This window comes from Quercus suber, unplaced genomic scaffold (genome assembly GCF_002906115.3).
Source record: "Quercus suber isolate HL8 unplaced genomic scaffold, Cork oak 2.0 scaffold_424, whole genome shotgun sequence".
Taxonomy (NCBI): domain Eukaryota; kingdom Viridiplantae; phylum Streptophyta; class Magnoliopsida; order Fagales; family Fagaceae; genus Quercus; species Quercus suber.
This window is the reverse complement of record NW_027069875.1, coordinates 635,768-654,941: the sequence shown is the minus strand read 5'-3', so window position 1 is coordinate 654,941 and position 19,174 is coordinate 635,768. Positions and strand designations below refer to the sequence as shown.

The following is a 19,174-nucleotide window of genomic DNA, read 5'->3' as shown; positions in this document are numbered from 1 at the left end:
AAAAGAAGAAGAAGGTTTTATCTTCTGATTAAGTGGTTAAACTTTCTTATTGGTCAACTGGTAAAGTTTCTGATAGTTGAATAAGAGATCTAGGGTTTAATCCTTATCTATACCAAATACTGATTGGTGTCTTGATATAATAATAAGGAACTATCATTAGAAGCGGATGCCATAAGTTGAAACTCTCTCTTATTGGTAGATGTTTAGATTATCCATCATTGAGACTGGAGGGTTAAATTTATTAACCAAGACTAAATAAAGTGTCTACAACTACAATGTTGTTTTCTTGATCGGAAAATTATTGTGTACTCCCGGAGTACCATATATACGTACCCCCTTCTCACATGAATGGTGAGTCCCACTATGAATTTAATTAGTGGAACCCACTATTCATGTGAGAGGAGGGAGTATGCATTTATGGTACTCCGAGAGTACCTAATAATTTTCCTTCTTGATCAAGGTATGTAGAAAGAGCCACAACCAAACAATATATATGACTTGTTTCAACTATCAAATTGGGCTCCTTGTTTCTCCAATTTCCTAGACAACCTAGTCCAATTGAACATGGAAAGCCTAGTCTAGTTAGCTGGGCTTTCTAAAGTTCAACCAAGACTAATCCATCAAAGTAAAGCCCAGTCCAGTTTCCCATAGAAATAAGAAAATTGGTTGCACTTTCACAACAAATTTCTAATAGTAGGTTTATTACTAGGTGTTACGGTTGGTAAAAAAAATAATTTCAACAGTGAGTTCAGATTAAAATTAATAATAATTTATAACCTAAAATTTGTTGTGAAAATATTACAACACTAAGAAGTAATTATTTTTTTATTATTTTTAGTAATTATTTTTAGTAATTATTTTTAATAAATTATTTATTTATTTATTTAATTATTTTAGGATATACTAGTAGTAATTAATTTGTCTCAAATTAAAGCTCTCGTCTCTCATCTCAAGCAAGCACAAAAAGGCTCATCTTCCACCTACAGCACTCTCCAAAAATAACCCCCAACTTTCACAAAAATTAGCACACAACACAACAACGTTAACACTTCACTGGCACACCCAGTTCTCAATCCCCAAAGGTCAAATCCGTAATTACACAACACAAAATAAAAAAAATTTAAACAAATTTCACAGCTAAAAAAAATTGTAATTCGCGAAGAGAAACCAAAAGGATGTCTCCTATTTCCTAACCCACCTCGGGGTTCTCTTTCTGGCTGATCTGAAGAGCTATAAATAAAAAAAAAATAAAAAAAATGGCATTCTGTGTGTGAAAAAAAAAACCCTTTGAGAGAGCTCAGCGTTTGAGTTAACAAAAAAGAAAAAAAAAGAAGACCCAAAAGAGAAGCAATGGAAGGGGTGCTGTCTTCAACTGATAAGCAGAGTATGGTCTCGTCTTTTCTAGAGATCGCAGTTGGCCAGACTGCCGATACAGCCAAACAGTTCTTGCAGGTTATGAATTTTATTTTAATTTATTTTAATTTTTTTATATCTGATTTCTTTGATAATAAAGTTTGCATCTTTGGCACTAAAAGACTGAATCTGCATCTGGGTTTTCGTTACTATTATTATTTTTTTTGTGGGGTTTTGATTTTAGTTTGTGTTTTAAATTTTGGGGCTGTTTAATAAAGAGATTGTAATGTGGGTTTGCTAGATTGCTTTGTGTATTAAAGTTTAGGTATGCCATGTGGGCACTTAATAATACTGATGGTTTGATTGTCTGACACGCTGACTAGAATGAAAGGCTCTAACTTTGTGTTATGTTTTGGTGTAATTAGAATTTATATGGATTTCAATGATTTTAGATGTTGCACTCTCAAAATGGGTTGTCTACATATTGAAATATATACACCAGTATATAGGCATTCTTTTAGTTGATTTTTTTTTTTTTTTTTTTTTTTTTTTTTTGGGGGGGGTTAGCTATTTTGATTTTGAAATTGATTTGTAAAATAAAGAAGGGCACGATAAATTGAGAGGTAGTTAAAAGGTAACTGGGATTATATAACTTTTGATAGAATAGAGTGGCCCGACTTTGAACAATTTGTTGAGGATCTATAGCCGGGCCACAAATATGGGACTAAGGCTTAGTAGGTGTTTTTGTTGTTGTATGATAAGTTGAGAGGTGGCAGAGGATATCACCTCTGTCACCTTAGATAGGATGCCAAAAAATCTAAGGGCAGCTGCAACTAATGAGTTTATAAAAAGAAGTTTTTGATTTTTAAGTTACAAAAACACAGTGAGTTTTGAAACCACAACCTCATCCTTATTCTCTAACATGTATAAATTTTTTATTTAATTCATAAAAGGTTTGTAGAGCCAATCTCATATAGGGCTTTGGTTAAGCTGAGTTCAGTAAACAAGTGCCAGTATTTGGGAATCTCCTTTGTTGACGTTATTAATTTTATGTTTTCTTGAAATCTTTTGATTGATAGAAATTATTTGAAAATTTTTCTGTGTGTTTGGTATCTAGTTTCTTGAACTATATGAATAGTTTTGTTTGCTACCACTGTCTGCGAATGGTGGTTTTTGAACTATATGAATGGTTTTGTTTCATTGTATGAAACTGAATGGTGGAGCCTTGTGGGAACAGGCCACAAGTTGGAAGCTTGAGGAAGCTATTCAGCTGTTCTTTGTGGGTAACGAAGGAGGGCCAGTGGTAGCGCCATCACAATCTCCAGCTGCAGAACATGTGGACACTTTGGCAGATCAGAATACAGGGTAAGTTAAAAATTTTATTTATTTATTATAATATTTTGATTGTCAGTTGATTAAATTTATGTGATTGGTTTAGTTTATGACATTAGCTTTTGTTTATCAATTCAGTAATTTGGAGAGGGACATAGGAAATGAAAATGTTGGAGAAAATGATGGAGATGAAGTACGCCCTCCTTTACCTGTTATAAGGGAAGCTCTTTATGATGATGCAATGTTGTATGGGTATGTTTTCTTTCTCCAGTCTTCCTTGATCATTTGAACGGAAATCTTTCCATACAATTTCAATTGTGGCAATGAATATTTTTGTTTTTGAATGTGTCCTGTCACCTGTGCGGTTATCTTTTCATGTTATAATCAGAACTTTCCTAGGTTAAATTTTGTGTACCTCAATTGGGAACCAAGTTTATTCTTTTCTATTTAACAAAGCTGAAAAATAGTTTCCATTTGTCCCATGATTTGCAAAATCTCCTGATATTAAATTGACTTTGCATTTGATTAGCAAGGCATCAATATGTTATTTATTAAGTGAATTGAATGTAGAAGATACTGGACTTGCATATAATAATTTCATTAGTATACCATTTTCCTTCTTTTTTTTTTCTCCCTCTATACTCTGTTTGCTTTGGCGTTAGATGTTTTTTGTTGAAAAACATTTTTATGGAAATTTGCTTGTTTTACCGTGTTTGGTTGCATGCTTGGAAATGTTAAAAAAAAAATTCTGGTGCTTGGCTTGTACGGAAAATCACTAAAGGAATTTATAAAATTGCTACAATATAATTCACCAGCAATGTTAATAGAAAACACTAAATGTTCCCAAAAAACTTAAATAGATGAAATCTTTCCAGCAAATTAATTTTCCTTTTGTAAACATCATCATTAAAATAAATAAATAAAAGATTCATGTGAATTGATTTCTTAATAAGCAGAACATACTATAGAGGGATTTTGATCTCTTACTCAAATTATATTTGATCAGTTACTCTGCACAAAAATTAAACATTTTTTTTGTTCAACAAAAAAAGATAAGCATATAAGTAATTTTCTAACTTGACAATCACATGAAAACAACAAAATCTATATATGTCCCTAATCAAAAGCAGACTGGCCTCTGGATTGTTGGGGGGTGAGACTTGTTGTTGGAAGCTTCTTCTGTGCTGGGGTTTAGTGAATCTGATAAATGGTGGGCTGGGCAAGATTGACAAAGATAGAGATTGAAACTGTGAGAGACAGAGAAAACTTACCTGACAGGCGGTGTAGGGTCGAAATACTTGTTGGTGAGGAGGAGCCAGACTTTCCCGTGGGGGGGGGGGGGTCGTGCGTGCAGGTGTAAAACAATTTACGCCCCACAGCGCATGATCCTAGTCAACGGAAATTGAGCTGCCCCAAATGCTTGAAAATATGGAAAAAAATTTATGCCAAAACAAACAGTTCTATAGTGTTGGCATGCTGCATCTGAAGTATACTGATGAGGTTCTGGAAATGGATGAATAGCATGAATGCAACTCGTTATTTTTCTCTATTTTTGTCATGTTAATCAGGATTCATTTTGTCATTTTTCATCTGTAACCATTATAAATTGAATTTCTAACCTTTTTTAAGATTCAGAGAACCTCGTTTATTTAATATTATAACATCAAAAGGTACTATTTTTATGTATCACCACAGTTTCAATGAATTTTTTATGCCATTGATATTCAGGATGATATTTTATTTTCTTAATCCTGCTTGTACTTGTTATGTTTGTCTGGTAACAACAAATGGCAGATAATGTTGCACAATGATATTGCCTTATGCCAGCTTTTAGTATGCGGGTGTTCCAGCTGCTATACTTCTCTGTTTTTTGCTTCTGTACTATGTTTACTTAATCCTATCATTTAGTTGCAACTTGACATGCAATGTCGTTTTCTTGTTTTACTTATTGCATCTTGGACTCTGGTGTTCATTAAGATAAAATTTTCTTTGTTATTTTCATCTAGAGCATCAAGGATAGGATATCCGTCACGTGAACCAAGTTCATTAATTGCATTCCGTAATTTTGATGAGGAAATGAAACGCCCTGGGGTTTGGGAATCAGACCAAGGTGCTTCGTCTACAACAGAGAGCCACCGAGATAATCTTGCTTCTTTATATCGTCCTCCCTATCATCTGATGTTGCATGGGTCCTTTGAAAAGGTATGTCTGCATGCTTTCGTGCTATAAAAATTAATCTTATAAGAGATGGGTGACCGTTACTAGTTGTATTGGAATTTTAGTAGTAGCTTTTTTTGGGTAAAAATATTGGCTTCAATATGATCTTTTTGGAGGCATTCAAGCCTTAGACTCTTAGAGTATGGCCCTTGAGTTTTCTCATGGCTATGCATTACAATTTATGTTCAAAATTGGTTTAAAAATAAATAAAATTGAATCATATATACATTTCTAGTTATTCTAAGTTAGATGATATGTTTACACAATTCCTTGAGTATATTACCATGGCTAGCCTTGTGATATCAAAGAACCATTACTAAGGACAGTAGTGAAATGTTGTTTAGATTTTAAATCATTTTTAGCATATTTTATTAGCATGAGTAGGATGTGTATGTTTTCTGTGTAGTAAGCCTTTTTGGATCAGTGATAAAACATGTTAATTTCTTCTTGTTTATCATTTTCTTTTACCCCCTCTATTTAATTAGTGCATCACTGAAACCTTATTGTTTAGTTTGATGCGAGCCATGGGATTTTTGTTTTTGTCTTTATTTAATCAAATATCATTTAGCTGTTGTCTTGGGCATATTTTGTTTGCCTACTTTCACTGCTAACTTGTGCGGCTGTTGTTCCAAAAAAATTGAAAAAAAAGGCAGCTAGAAAGTCTCATGGAGTAATTGCTGCTTTTAGTATAGTATTCAAATTATCAATGCATGGTTTAAATCCCTCAGATCTAGTGGTTTGGCATACAAAACTGCAACTTGAGAAAATTCTGTTTTATTTCGAGTTGTTTTTTTTTGATAAGTAAGAAAGAAGTATATTCAAGAAACTACCTCATGAAAACAACATAAGGCAGGCAAAGGATACAGGGGAGGAAACAAACAGAAAAAACAACAAAACAAACAACAACCAACAAAAACTAAGAACAAAGAAGAGAACTGAGGAACAAAGGGAGAGAGTCACTAGAGGTGAGTCCCCAAGCCCTAGACCAATCAAATAGAGAGCCACTAAAGAAAGCTAGCAACTGGTCATCGGTTTTATCCTTGTCTTCAAAAGTTCGCCAGTTTCGCTCCCTCCAGATACACCACATTAGACAAAGAGGAACTAAATTCCAAATGCTAGAGGAGTGCTTTCCCAACCAATTCCACCAACCAAAAAGCGTATCTGCAACTGATCTTGGCATAACCCAAGAGATCCCAAAAGATCTGAAAACCAAGCTCCATAGCTGATGAGCTTTGACACAATGGAGTAGCAAATGATTCACCGTCTCCCCGCTACATCGACACATAATGCACCAGTCAACAAAATCAAAGCCTCTACCCCGCAAATTGTCCCCTGTACGGATCTTCTCCCAAACTGCAGTCCAAACAAAGAAAGAGACGCGCGGAGGGGCCTTAACCTTCCAAATACCTTTCCAAGGAAAGATAATAGGCGAGGGATTCCGAAGCTTATCATAGAAAGAGCGGATGTCAAAATCCCCCTTCTTCGACAACTTCCACCTCATACGGTCTCCGTGCTTTGATTTAGGGAAATTAGAGGCCAAGGTTCGAAAGAAAGCCTCCACTTCACCTGACTCCCAATCATTTGGGTCCCTGAGTAATCGAACAGTCCAGCTTCTCCTATCCTTTGGTTTCTCTTTTTTCTAAGGACTACATTCAGTGAGGTCACCAATCCATAGTTGCAATTATATATTTCAATCCCATGTAACTTTTTTATTGGTACGTTTACACACGCACTCTTTTGGTTTTGATCCAATGACCTTACTCTTTACTGTTTAGTATGAGGGAGGACATGCAATTTGAGCTAGAGCTTGTTGGTTTCAGTCCATATCAGTACAAGTGTCTAATACTTCATCCCTAAACCATAATCTGCCTTTCCTTTTTAGATGTCCCAGAATTGTCATTCCAAAAATAATGTCCATTGTCAAAATTCCTGGAGTGATTTTTGTACCTTCCATAAATAGCCTTGTCATCACACTTATTAGACAAAATATGAGGTATATTTTCACTTGTTAATGTAATTTATAAACAAATCACTTATTAATGTTAAATAAGGATAAATTTGGAATTTTATAATGACAAGGTGGGGAACTTTTAGTCCTATTACATGAAATTGTGCATTGTCAAGTTAGGATATTATATAATGACATAGGGAGTACTTTTTGTATGTGTCGGTTCACATGGTCTTTAGGTGCACAGATTTAATGATGGAATGGAAAAGCAAAGTATGCTAATCATTGATGGATGATGATGAGATGATGGTTAAATGTATATGATGGGAGTGGAAGCTCTTTGTGGAAAAAGTGATTTTTGAGTGATATTTTTAAATGTAAAGAGAATCCTATGAAGAGAACTTAGGTCTAGTGTTGAAGAACAATTTATGAAGAAATTCCAAGAACAAACAAGATTAAAACAAATAAAAAGATATAGGATTGAAGTTGGAACAGTCAAATATCAATGTCTAGGTTCAAAGAGCTCAAGGAATATTCAAATTAGAAATAAAGTGTAAATTTATCAAAAAAAATAATAGGCTTTAGTAACCTCAGGATCCTTACCTTAAAATTTGTCCTCTAGTTTGACTTCAATTTTCCATGATCAAGTAGAGTCTTGAATAACATTTTCCATCATTTCTTTCTTTGTTTTCTTAAGTACATCAAGAACTCCCAATAGTTATTTGAGTATTGCCAGCAGACTCTCTTTGATTGGTCTCGATGTTGGGGTTATTCAGATTGTTCTACCCTTTTGGATTTTCTTTCATCTATTAGAATAGATTAGGGGTTGTTTTTGTCTTTTTGTTTCTTTTTTTCCTTTGTTCACTACCGTGAACTCTGTGTTTCTTTTGCTTTTCTTTTATCAATAATATTCTCTTCTTACTTATCAAAAAAAAAAAAAAAACATCAAGAACTTGTGCAACAAGCTTAAGAACAGTTCTTTATTTATTATTTATTTTGATAAGTAATTGAAATTTCATTGATAAAGAAAAGTTAACTCTATGTCACAACATCCTCAAAAGTGCGGCTGTTACGTTCATACCAAACCAACCACATCAAATACGCTAGTACCAAAATCCAAACTTTGAGGAGTGCTTTCCCAACTAGTTCCTGAACCCTAACATAAGAGATATTACATTTTCCGGCATCACCCCTTGAATCCCAAACATTAGGAAAACTTCACTCCACAACGCATGATCATACTTGCAATGAAGCAAAAGATGATCGACAGTTTCCCCATAACATCGACATATACAACACCAATTAACTTGGGGGAGTCCCCTCTTAACAAGGTTATCAGTTGTAATAATCTGACCCCAAGTGGTTGCCCATAAAAAGAACGACACCCATTTAGGGGCCTTTATATGCCAAATGCTCTTCCATGGGAAAGAAAGAGTGAGGGAGCCACAAATAGAGTTATAATAGGAATGTACATCAAAAGTACGAACCTAGTCAAACTCCAAATCAACTTATCATCTCTCCCCCGTAGGCAGCTTGGAATAAAGAAGCTCAAAGAAAGAATACACATCCTCCAAATCCCAATCGTGAAAAGCTCTATAGAATTGTAAATTCCAGCTCCTACGTCTTCCCCCCCTCCACCCACCCCTCCCCCCCCCCCCCCCTCCCCCAAAAAAAAAAAATCTAGAGAAGAAATCAGCACATCACAAATTAAAGCTTCCTTAGAAACAGAGCATGCAAACAGATCAGGGTAAAGATTCTTTAGAGGAAGGTGTCCACTCCAAGGATTGTACCAAAACCAAATACGATTGCCCTCTCCCACCTCATAACCATGTGTGAAGAGGCTCTCTCCACCCGCACTAATACTCCTCCGCAACCCACACCATGAGTCCCTCTGTTGGCTTAAGTTTTTGATCTTCTTGTATTTTTTCTTGATTTGAATGTTCACCATTGTGAACATGATGTTCATTGTATTTGAATAAAAGTTTTATTACTTATCAAAAAAAAAAGAAGAAATTCTTCTAAATCCTTTCTACTCTCTTAGCCATAGATTTAGGAATAGTGAACAAGGATAGATAATAGGTTAGAAGGCTCAATAAAGTACCTTTTAACAAATTAAGTCTACCACCCTTTGACAAATATAAATGTTTCCAACTGGAAAGTTTCCTCTCCATTTTCTCTATAATAGGATCCCATATCAAAGTAGCCTTAAGCGGAACCCCAAAGGCATACCCAAGAAGGTCATAGGCAGACTACCAATTTTGCAACATAAAATATTTGTTAGAGCATTTTTTTTTGGTAACACCTTTGAAAACATTAACAATCACATAACTTCGTTCTAAAAGTTGGCTCAACATCGTCCTTGCATCTCTTGAATCTTATCGAATTAATTCTTGCTTCATAAATTTTTCCCAAACACAATCAAATCTTGTATCTTTATCTTCTTAAAATAAAGATTCTCATGATTCAACATCATGCTGTTAAAAAAATTATTAAAAATCACATCTTTCTTTGTGAAACTGAAAATTTTTCTGTTTGAAATTTCAACATGCACTAGTGGGTTATTCAAATAATCATGTGTATACAAACCTTCTATGTCCAAAAGAATACTCCAAAGATCATATGGGCTCCTACTTGTTTCTGTTGTTGAAGAATTTGTAAAACTCAACAAATCTTCAATTATACGCCTCATATCAGCGATCTATATCTGCTGGTCTTGATTTACTCTACTCCATGACGACTACCATGACCAACCATATCTAAAAGTTGCAACCTTTGACTCAAATCTAAATTTTGTCGCTTAGATCTAAGATCTTTTGCTTTGATATCGTTTCATGCAGCAAGGAAAACTTAGATATGGCTTAGAAGAAGGGTTTAAGAAACAATTCCTGTGATTAACAAGATTAAAGCAAGGAAAAAGATAATAGGATTGAAGTTGGAATAAAACAATATCAATCTCTAGGCTCAAAGAGCTTAGAGAAATATTCAAGTCTGGAATTTTATAAAGTAGATAAGAAAAGGCTGCCTACAACCCAAAAGAGGTTATTTATAAGAGCATTTAGTAACCCTAGGATCTGAATTGTTCATCTTACATTTATCTATCAAAAAAGAAAATGTTCATCTTACATATATATAACAATTAATTCTTAACCATAAAACTCCATTAAAAGTCATGTTAGTCGTATGTCCTTCCAAAATACTAAAGACACAATAGTAAATAAAGCATAACTTAAAGAAATAAAGAAAATGGACCCTTTTTATTTTTTCACCATTTGGGCTTAAACATCACTATCTTCTTCCTTTTCTTACCTTTTAGGAGCACTAGTAATCTTTAATATGATCTTTGGCTTATTGTTGGATTGTTTGGAGAGTTCTATTATTTGACCTCTTGTTCTTCCTCTTCCTCAATTCTATTAGAAACTATAGTAATGTCTTATGGATTGTTGTGATTAAATTAGTTGGAAAATGCTGTTATTCTTTCACTCCATAAATAGGACGCCTTTTATTGTTTTGGTTTTGTTTTATATGTTTATTATGAACTTATCTTAATTTATGATTAGAAAGACGGGTGAAAATTTGGCTCTAAGCCTTCTAGACACCTCCATGACGCTTCATTATGCTTTTGTCACAGCATTTTGCCATGATTACCATAATCAACGTTTTCTACAAATAATATCTTGATGCAATTTAACCTAGCTTTTAGGCCATTTTATTTCTTTTGATTTTGAAGCAAATTGCTTTTAACCTTTTTATAATCTTTTTCATGGGTTTTTTTTTTTTTTTTTTTTTTTTATAGTGCCTCTCGGGACATGACATAGTACATTACTATTTTTTGAGCTTGATTTTAGAATTAACAGTATTTTAGTTAATTGAAATACCAATAAATTTGTGGCTATATAGACCATGATCTTTGACTAGATTTTTAAAAGTACTTATCTGCAAATGCAGGCAAAAGATGCTGCTTCTGTCCAGGACAAATGGCTCCTGGTGAACTTGCAATCAACCAAGGAGTTCACCTCTCATATGGTAGTTTCTAAATATTTTATTTTTTATTTTATTTTTGAATCTGATTCTAAATAGTTAGTTTGTTTATCTCTATTGTTATTTGTCTTATGAACTATTAAAAAAGAGAGAAAAAGTATTGTTCTTATGTGTTGACACATACTCACTCAGTGTTATTATATTTCTTTGTGAAGCTTAATCGGGATACATGGGCAAATGAAGCTGTTTCTCAAACTATTAGTACCAATATTATCTTCTGGCAGGTCTGTGATTTCTNTTTTAAATCTTTTGATTTTGAAGCAAATTCTTTTACCTTTTTTTTATAATCTTTTTCATGGGTTTTTTTTTTTTTTTTTTTTTTTTAGTGCACTGACATAGTACATTACTATTTTTTGAGCTTGATTTTAGAATTAACAGTATTTTAGTTAATTGAAATACCAATAAATTTGTGGCTATATAGACCATGATCTTTGACTAGATTTTTAAAAGTACTTATCTGCAAATGCAGGCAAAAGATGCTGCTTCTGTCCAGGACAAATGGCTCCTGGTGAACTTGCAATCAACCAAGGAGTTCACCTCTCATATGGTAGTTTCTAAATATTTTATTTTTTATTTTATTTTTGAATCTGATTCTAAATAGTTAGTTTGTTTATCTCTATTGTTATTTGTCTTATGAACTATTAAAAAAGAGAGAAAAAGTATTGTTCTTATGTGTTGACACATACTCACTCAGTGTTATTATATTTCTTTGTGAAGCTTAATCGGGATACATGGGCAAATGAAGCTGTTTCTCAAACTATTAGTACCAATTTTATCTTCTGGCAGGTCTGTGATTTCTTGATAGACTTGAGTGTTCTTATATGTGACTCTCTTCCTATTTTTGATAAATTGTTGTAGGATGTTCTATTTGACATGGTTTCAGTTGTGAAATTTTTTGGGTACTTTTTTCCAAGAAGCCTTGTGACTTGCCAATTTAAAAGAAGAAAAAAAAAAAACCTTGTTTTGAAGAAGCCCTATCCAGGTCTGCTGGGAATTGCCTTTTCTAGGTTTTAAGGCCAGCACTTAGATTCATTGAACTTATTTATTTATTGTTTTAATTTCGTGTATGAAATAATTGGTTACTGTTCGTATGAGCTGCAATGCCATAAAAAAACTTCAAATGAGCAATAGGATTAAGAAAAGGCTTAGGGTCCTTCGGCTTTGGTGTTGGACAGGTACTACTTAGGTCCAAATCTTGTCCGTTAAAAAGATAAATAAATTTTTTTTTTTTTTGGGGAACTTTGAGAGTTTGGTAATAATTAGTGAGTGAAATCATTTTTGTTGCCAGTTGGGGGGTTAGAGCTGAAGGGCATTATTGGGAAGGTATTATTAGACTATTAGAGGCGAATATCAAGAGTTCATTTGTAGGGGGAAGTAAAACCTCAGAACAGCTAACAATGTACTATTGTTCCAACTTTTTGTTTATTCTTACCTTTATAAATTAGTTTAGCTACCTATCAAAAAAAATAAATTAGTTTGGCTAACTTGTTCAACATTCAGGTTAGAGGATCTTGTTAGGTGCTCTTCAATCTAGATGGCTTTAGAGATCTTTTAGGAAGATGAATTCAATGCTTGCAATTTAAAGAAAAAAAGGAAATGATGGGTGGCGGTGGCTTAACTTTGGTCTATTTCAAGTTATTAATTAGGGCAAATTACAGTAAACTCACTTATGGTCACTTTGCTCACCTAAGATTACCTCCATTAAAGTTCTGTAACACAACTCTATTAAAAATATGGGTAAATAAGTAATTTTACTCTCATTTTATCTAGGTTGCATCGACATGCCATTTTTGGCGACGTATCGGTGTCCAACACATGTTGGACACCGGAACCGGTACGACTCATCAGACTCCGGTGTCAAGCAATGTCTCTCTCTTTTTTTTTTTTTTTTTTTTTCTCAACATGGCACCGACGTGGCTCCAACAAGTCCGACACGCCAGTAGTGAAAAAAAAAATCACAGATTTTGACAAATGGACTTACCAATACCATATATTTTGTGATAAACCCTAAAGCTTAGAGTCTGAGAAGTCATTAAACTGAAAGTTGAAACCCACATTTTAAGTTCTCAACCCACCCTCCCTCTGACTTCTGCCTGCTGCCGCTGCCATCTGTCCCTTGCTGGAGCTAGATTGGGCCGATTGGCAAGCTCCATAGACGTTGACGCCGTGCCCTATCCCTTCTGATCTCTCTCTCTCTCTCTCTCGGCGTGGACAACAGGTCCAACCTCTCTCTTCTCTCTCTCTCTCTCTTCTCTCTCTTCTTTTCTTTCTTTTTTTTCTTTTTTTTTTTTTTCTTTCTCAGATATTTGGGTGAATGCACTGAATGGGTGTACTGTTACTTATAACTTATAGCGCGTTTTTTTTTTTTTTTTTAATCCTACTCTCACTGTCACAGTACAACGACGTTATACTTTTTATTATGAATTTTAAAATTTTTTTTTCTTTACTCAGCATTTTGTTTTGCCATATAAATTATAATGTTTATAGTTTGATGTTAAATGTAGCCTATTTAAACTTTTGGTTTGTACTCTAAACATTTTATGTGTATTATTGTACTACTTTGGGTGTTAGTTTACTTATTTGTAGTTTTTACATAATTTAAATTCTAGACATAAACGTATTTTATATCTAAAAATATTTAAAAATATACCTAAATATAAAATTTAATTAATTATTTAATTGCTGTGTCCATACTGTGTTATGTCCTTATTTTTCAAAAATTGCTGTATCCCTGTGTCCGTGTCCGTGTCCATGTCCGTGCAACCTGATTTTATGTCTCTCTCCTCCCAAAACAAAAAAACATAAAAAACATGAGAAAATAATATCAAAAACACTAAATAATCTTAAAACTGTTCATCTGCCATTCCTTTTAGCTTAGGAATATAATACTAAAGCCGGAGAGAGAGAGAAATAAGCAGGTCCACCGCTGATCTCCAATCTCCACTGATCCACCATGACTCCCAGCTCATCTGCCATTTGACTGAACCGCCTTGGCTTCTCTGCCACTTACTTCGGCTTGAAAGGGAGGTTGGGTTGTCTTTGGATTTGGGTTTAGCGTTTTGATGAGTCACGGTGATGGATGGGTATGCTGGGATTTTGTTGGGTAGATTTGCCGTTTGGAGTTTGTTGGGTGGGGTTGTTGTGTTTCAATGAGTCATAAATATGAAGGAAAGGATGGGTTGCTGAGACTTTTCTTAGTTGCTCATGTTTTTTGAATGGTTTTTACTGGGTTTTTGTTATTTGTTGGTATGAATGGCTGGGTTTACTTTGAATATTTCTATTTCAGGGGGCTATTGAATTGGCTTTTTGGCTTGAGAGGAAAGTCGATTTAATGATTATTTCTGTTTGATGGGTTTCTTAGTTTGAGGAAATCTGTGTTTATTTATACTAAGTTTTGGGAGAATAACAATCACTAGAGAACAAAACACAAAGACAATCAACCAGCTAGAGACAAAAAGTTTGGGTTTGTACTTTGTAGGCTCTTGACTCTTTGCTGCAATTACTCCCCCTAGCAATTCTTCCTCACACCAGCAACTTGGATAATTACTAGTTCCCAAAAAAAAAAAAGTTCCTAATTTCTCCTAAAACAGTATAGGATTCTTGGCTTCGTCTTCTTCCTTAGGTTTTGTCTATATTTGATAATTAGCTAACAATGTCTTTGCTGGGTCTAATGGATTGGTGCAAAAGTGCTGGAGTTGGTTCCAAATTTAATCAAAAAGTTGTCATTGAATTGTAATTGTTTGGAATTTTATCTAAAATGTTCATCTATTTTTGCAAAAAATTAAAACCCTAGCCTTTTGATTCATGTTATGTTATGTTGTTGTAAAAGTTGTTTTTTAACGGAAATGCCAGAGGTAGGTTACGGAACCTTAACGGAGGTAATCTCAGATGGGCAAAGTGTTAAGTTTTGAACCACAGGTAGGCAAAATGAAAACAGGCCTAACCACAGGTGGGTTTTCTGTAATTTACCCTATTAATTAGTATAAAAGTGGAGTTAGTTATCATCACATTGTTCAATTTCCTTGGTTTCTATGGGAATTAACTTCACCTTCTTGTTATATTACAAAATAATAGATGCCTCTGTGCCACATGATTTCTTGTCCTATCGGTATAATAGGTTTCCAATTCATGATCCTGGCAAACGTTTTCTGTGTATATATTAACAGTTGATGTTCTCCTGTGGGTTATGTAGGAATCTAGAGAGGCAATTAAGAGGGGTGGTCATTAATAGGAATCTTCTATGTTTAATGATTTCTTCTGATATCTTGGAAGTTTGGGTTGTTGAAATTTCTATGAACCCTTCCTTCTCTGCAACAAACAATTTTTTATCAGATTGTTTTTTAGATAATATTAATTGACATATAGAACTGTAACAATATATTTGGTTGTCAGTTGCCTGTGCCACAACTAGTTGATTCTAAAATACTTCATGGCTCAAATATTCATGACCTCAATGATAATTTTAAATTGATTGGATGGTTGTGAGAATATTTTTCTGCTGATTTGGATGCTGTCTATTGTAGACTTAGAAATTTTGGATAAATATCTTTTTCTTTCCAGTAACATACACTCTCTGTACTTAATCACGCAGATCTTGTTTGTGAATATAGGTGTATGATGATACAACTGAAGGCAGAAAGGTTTGCACATATTACAAGTTGGATTCGATTCCTGTAGTGCTTGTCATCGACCCCATAACTGGTCAGAAAATGCGTTCCTGGTGTGGAATGGTTCAACCTGAGCGGTTGCTGGAGGTATGTGTCATGGGCATGCATATCCTTGTATTGGAAAAGGGGCTAAGGATTGTCATATAAAACTTGTACCCAAGCTTGAGTTATATTGCATTGCTAACCACATAAAGTTTCCTGTCAATTGTAGGATCTGTTACCCTTCATGGATGGTGGCCCCAAAGATCATCACATAACATTGTCTAATAAGCGTCCAAGAGAAAGTTCTTCAACTCCTCCTCAAAGAAGTAAAGGTGTGTAAAGGTTTCAAATTTCGGTGCTCTGACTTCACAAAAAGAGTAATAATAAAATAGAGCTGCAGGCTGTTTTCTGATATGTTAACTAATACACAAAATATTACAGACAATTTGTAAGGTGATTCTTTATTGCTAGAATGTTTATCTAGAAGGGAGGATGGAAAAATGGTAGAAGAGAATATATGGGAAGGATAGAAAAGATATCAATTTTTTGAGGGGATAGAAAATAATTACAGATTTCTTTTGCTTGGTTGAGAAAGAAAAATGAGAGGAAAAAAATGTAACTTTTTACATTTCACTGTTATGTTCTTTTTAATTAATTTTCATATTATTTGAAGATATAATGACATGAATATGCAAATAATCTATTGCCAAGAGCCTTGTAGGGTTGGCACCTTTTGGTGTTTTCAATGGAGACATCCAGGATTCAAATCCCCTACCCCAATTATCAATGTATCAAATATGCAAATAATGTATTACCTTTCCATCCTCCCTCTTTTCCACTACAGTAAACAAGGGAAGGCTTTTCTTTCCATCCTTAAAGTTTTACCCGCAACCAAACATACCATAAACTTCACACATCCAGGTTCTGTCAGTTGCACCTGATGAGAAGCATGCAATTTGGTAATTGATTCCTATTTTGCAAAATGAAGGGTTTCAAGACCTTGATGCTTTATTGATAACACATTCTCAGGCAGATGTCAAGAACTGTATGTTGTTAGCTATTATAAGTCTTGGATTTTATTTTGCTTGAGTTTTGTCTTTTTAGAGAGGGATTCATTTGAGACATTTCTTCTTGTCAAAATGCATTGGGTTTCTTCTTGCTGGTTCAAGTCTATAATGTTCTTTTGTTGCAGATGAAACAAATGAGGATGAGGAAGTGCAACGGGCATTGGCTGCTTCTATGGAAGGTGTGAAAGACTCAAGTGGGATGACTGCAAAAGACAAAGATGTAACTGTTACTGAAGAGGATAAAACATGCTCCACTAAGAAGGTGGAATATCCACCTTTGTCTGAAGAACCCAAGGGTGATAAGAACCTCCTTTGCAGGGTTGGATTCCGTCTTCCAGATGGACGGAGAGTCCAGAGAAATTTCTTCCGGACTGATTCAATACAGGTGAGAAGCTATCGAAGCTCATGTTATCTTGAATTATTTATTCCTTACCCATTTCTACAAATCAATTGGACTACATATTCAGTTGTCCATCTACTAGATGGCCCACATTAATAGTACATATGTTTCTTGGATGTTTTTTGTTATTTCCTAATAAACAGTCCCATTAAATGGAAACTAAGTTGTGTTGACCTTGTATGGGGAACTTCCTATCATCAATTAAGGATTGTTAAAAAGTATTGTTTTTATATCCCACCTCATAATGCTCAACTACTTCTCATTTTTGGAGCTTCTCAAAAAAAAAAAAAAAAAAAAACTTCTCATTTTTGGTTTTTGTTTTTGTTTTTCAGCTCCTGTGGTCGTTTTGCTATTCTCAACTAGAAGAAGCTGAGACAAGGCCATTTCGCTTGACACATGCAATCCCAGGAGCATCAAGGTCTCTGGATTACAATAGCCAGTCAACTTTTGAGGAGTCTGGGCTGGCTAACTCTATGATCTCCGTTACATGGGACTGAAGAACATTGTGTTTGGGAGTGGGACTGAAGAACATTTTGTTGGGGACTGTTTTTCGAGTTTCTTCAACTGGTAGAGTTGTGCATTGAAGAATTTTGGTTTGTCGTCGTTTCTCTGCTTGTTTTCTTCCCTTTTTGTTACTCCCTAGTCAGCATCCATTTAATTTGATGGTAAATTGAATCTCTTTAAGTCTAAATTATGTACATACTCTTTATGTACGGGACATGAATCTCTAGATGTTTATGCTCTTCTAATGTTCTCTCTGCTGTGTATATGGACGTTATTCTGTTTCTGTTGCTTAATTTAAGCTGATACTCTTGTGCTTATTAATTGAACCCAAATGGTTTCTTCTGAATTACAGACTGCCTATCTTACCAGCTTTCTTTTTCTCTTTTTGATTTTCTTTTCCACAATATACTGCCAGTAATTTTGTCAAATTGGCCTGTCTAGGATTATTCAGTCCGTTATTGGATAAAGATAAATATGCAAATATGAGGACAAACGCCCTATCTGCAGAAATGAAATATTAGCATACAGAAATGAACATTTTAAAAAAGTAGAAAGTTTAAGAAGCTAACTACTTGATTGGTTTGGGCAATCTTGATTGGTTCTTCAATATTTCCATATTCAGTTGCAAAAATCTAGATGAAGTGGGCATACCTTCTGTGTGAATATAGACTCTTTTTTCACAAGTGGTAGGTATTCATAGACTTGACCCGACCCGAAAAATACTCAACCCGAACCTTATTTTTTTTATCCGAAGCAAAAACAGATTGACACGTGATCCAACTCGTGTGTTTTTGCGGGTCGACTCGACCTGACCCGCGATCCGACTCGAAACCGAATTATTTTTTAAAACCTTTTTTGGGGTAAAAAATAATAATAAAATCAAGACAATATTGGTTTAATTGTTCTTTGTGAGTTTTAAGGAAACAATTGATACATTTACATAATTGCATGCAAATTAATTGAAAGATAAATGCATGTGGTTGAGTATTTTGTAATGAGTAAAAATTTTTAGAAATCAAATAGCAAAGTATATACCAAGATAATTTGTAAAGTTAAAAACATAGATTTAAAATTGTAAACATGTGTGAGAAACATTCACAAGTGTGAAAATAGTGAAGCCAAAGTATCAAATTAGCATAAATTATGAATGTTTAGACTTATTTGTTAACAATTTATGTCCAAAATAAACGGTTTTTTAAAATAAATTATGATATTTCACAGAGTATGTATTGCTTAATAATGATATGATATTTATAAAAAAGATCATGTATAAATAAGTAAGCAATCAAACTTTAATATATATCTCAAATTGAAATAGAGTGTCAATCACAATTGATAATAAATTATAAAATTAATTTTCAAGATTGTAAATTTTTTATATGTTTTTATTCTTTATCAAATGAATTATCCAATAAGTTATTTGTAATTTTGTTTTATGTTTTGGGATGTTGATATTGTGTAGAAATAAAACTTGTGTATTTGTTTTACTTATCTGTGTTATTTTGTTTTAGATAGCAATGTTAGCATTTCTATAATATTAAAATTATTGAATAAGTATTAATAAGTTTAATTGAGTTCATTCTTGATATATGTGATGAATTCAAAATAATGCATTTTATACCAAATAATTTGTTGCATAACTTTCCAAATAGCAAATACATGTTGT

At 33.9% G+C, this 19,174-nt stretch overlaps 1 protein-coding gene across 2 annotated transcripts; it reads left to right on the top strand.

Moving 5' to 3' along the window:
• Positions 1–1,137: 1,137 nt before the first annotated feature.
• LOC112014202 (plant UBX domain-containing protein 7) lies at positions 1,138–17,854 on the top strand. Of its 2 annotated transcripts, none has more exons than XM_065761652.1 (10): positions 1,138–1,452; positions 2,591–2,718; positions 2,824–2,937; positions 4,692–4,887; positions 10,796–10,873; positions 11,606–11,674; positions 15,499–15,642; positions 15,767–15,869; positions 16,730–16,989; positions 17,337–17,854. In XM_065761652.1, exons 1-10 carry the CDS (start codon positions 1,351–1,353, stop codon positions 17,499–17,501), a joined length of 1,359 nt encoding a protein of 452 aa, XP_065617724.1. In that variant the 5' UTR covers positions 1,138–1,350; the 3' UTR covers positions 17,502–17,854. The 2 variants fall into 2 exon arrangements, with proteins under 2 accessions (XP_065617724.1, XP_065617723.1); XM_065761651.1 differs by lacking the exon at positions 11,606–11,674 and adding an exon at positions 11,044–11,112.
• Positions 17,855–19,174: the final 1,320 nt, after the last annotated feature.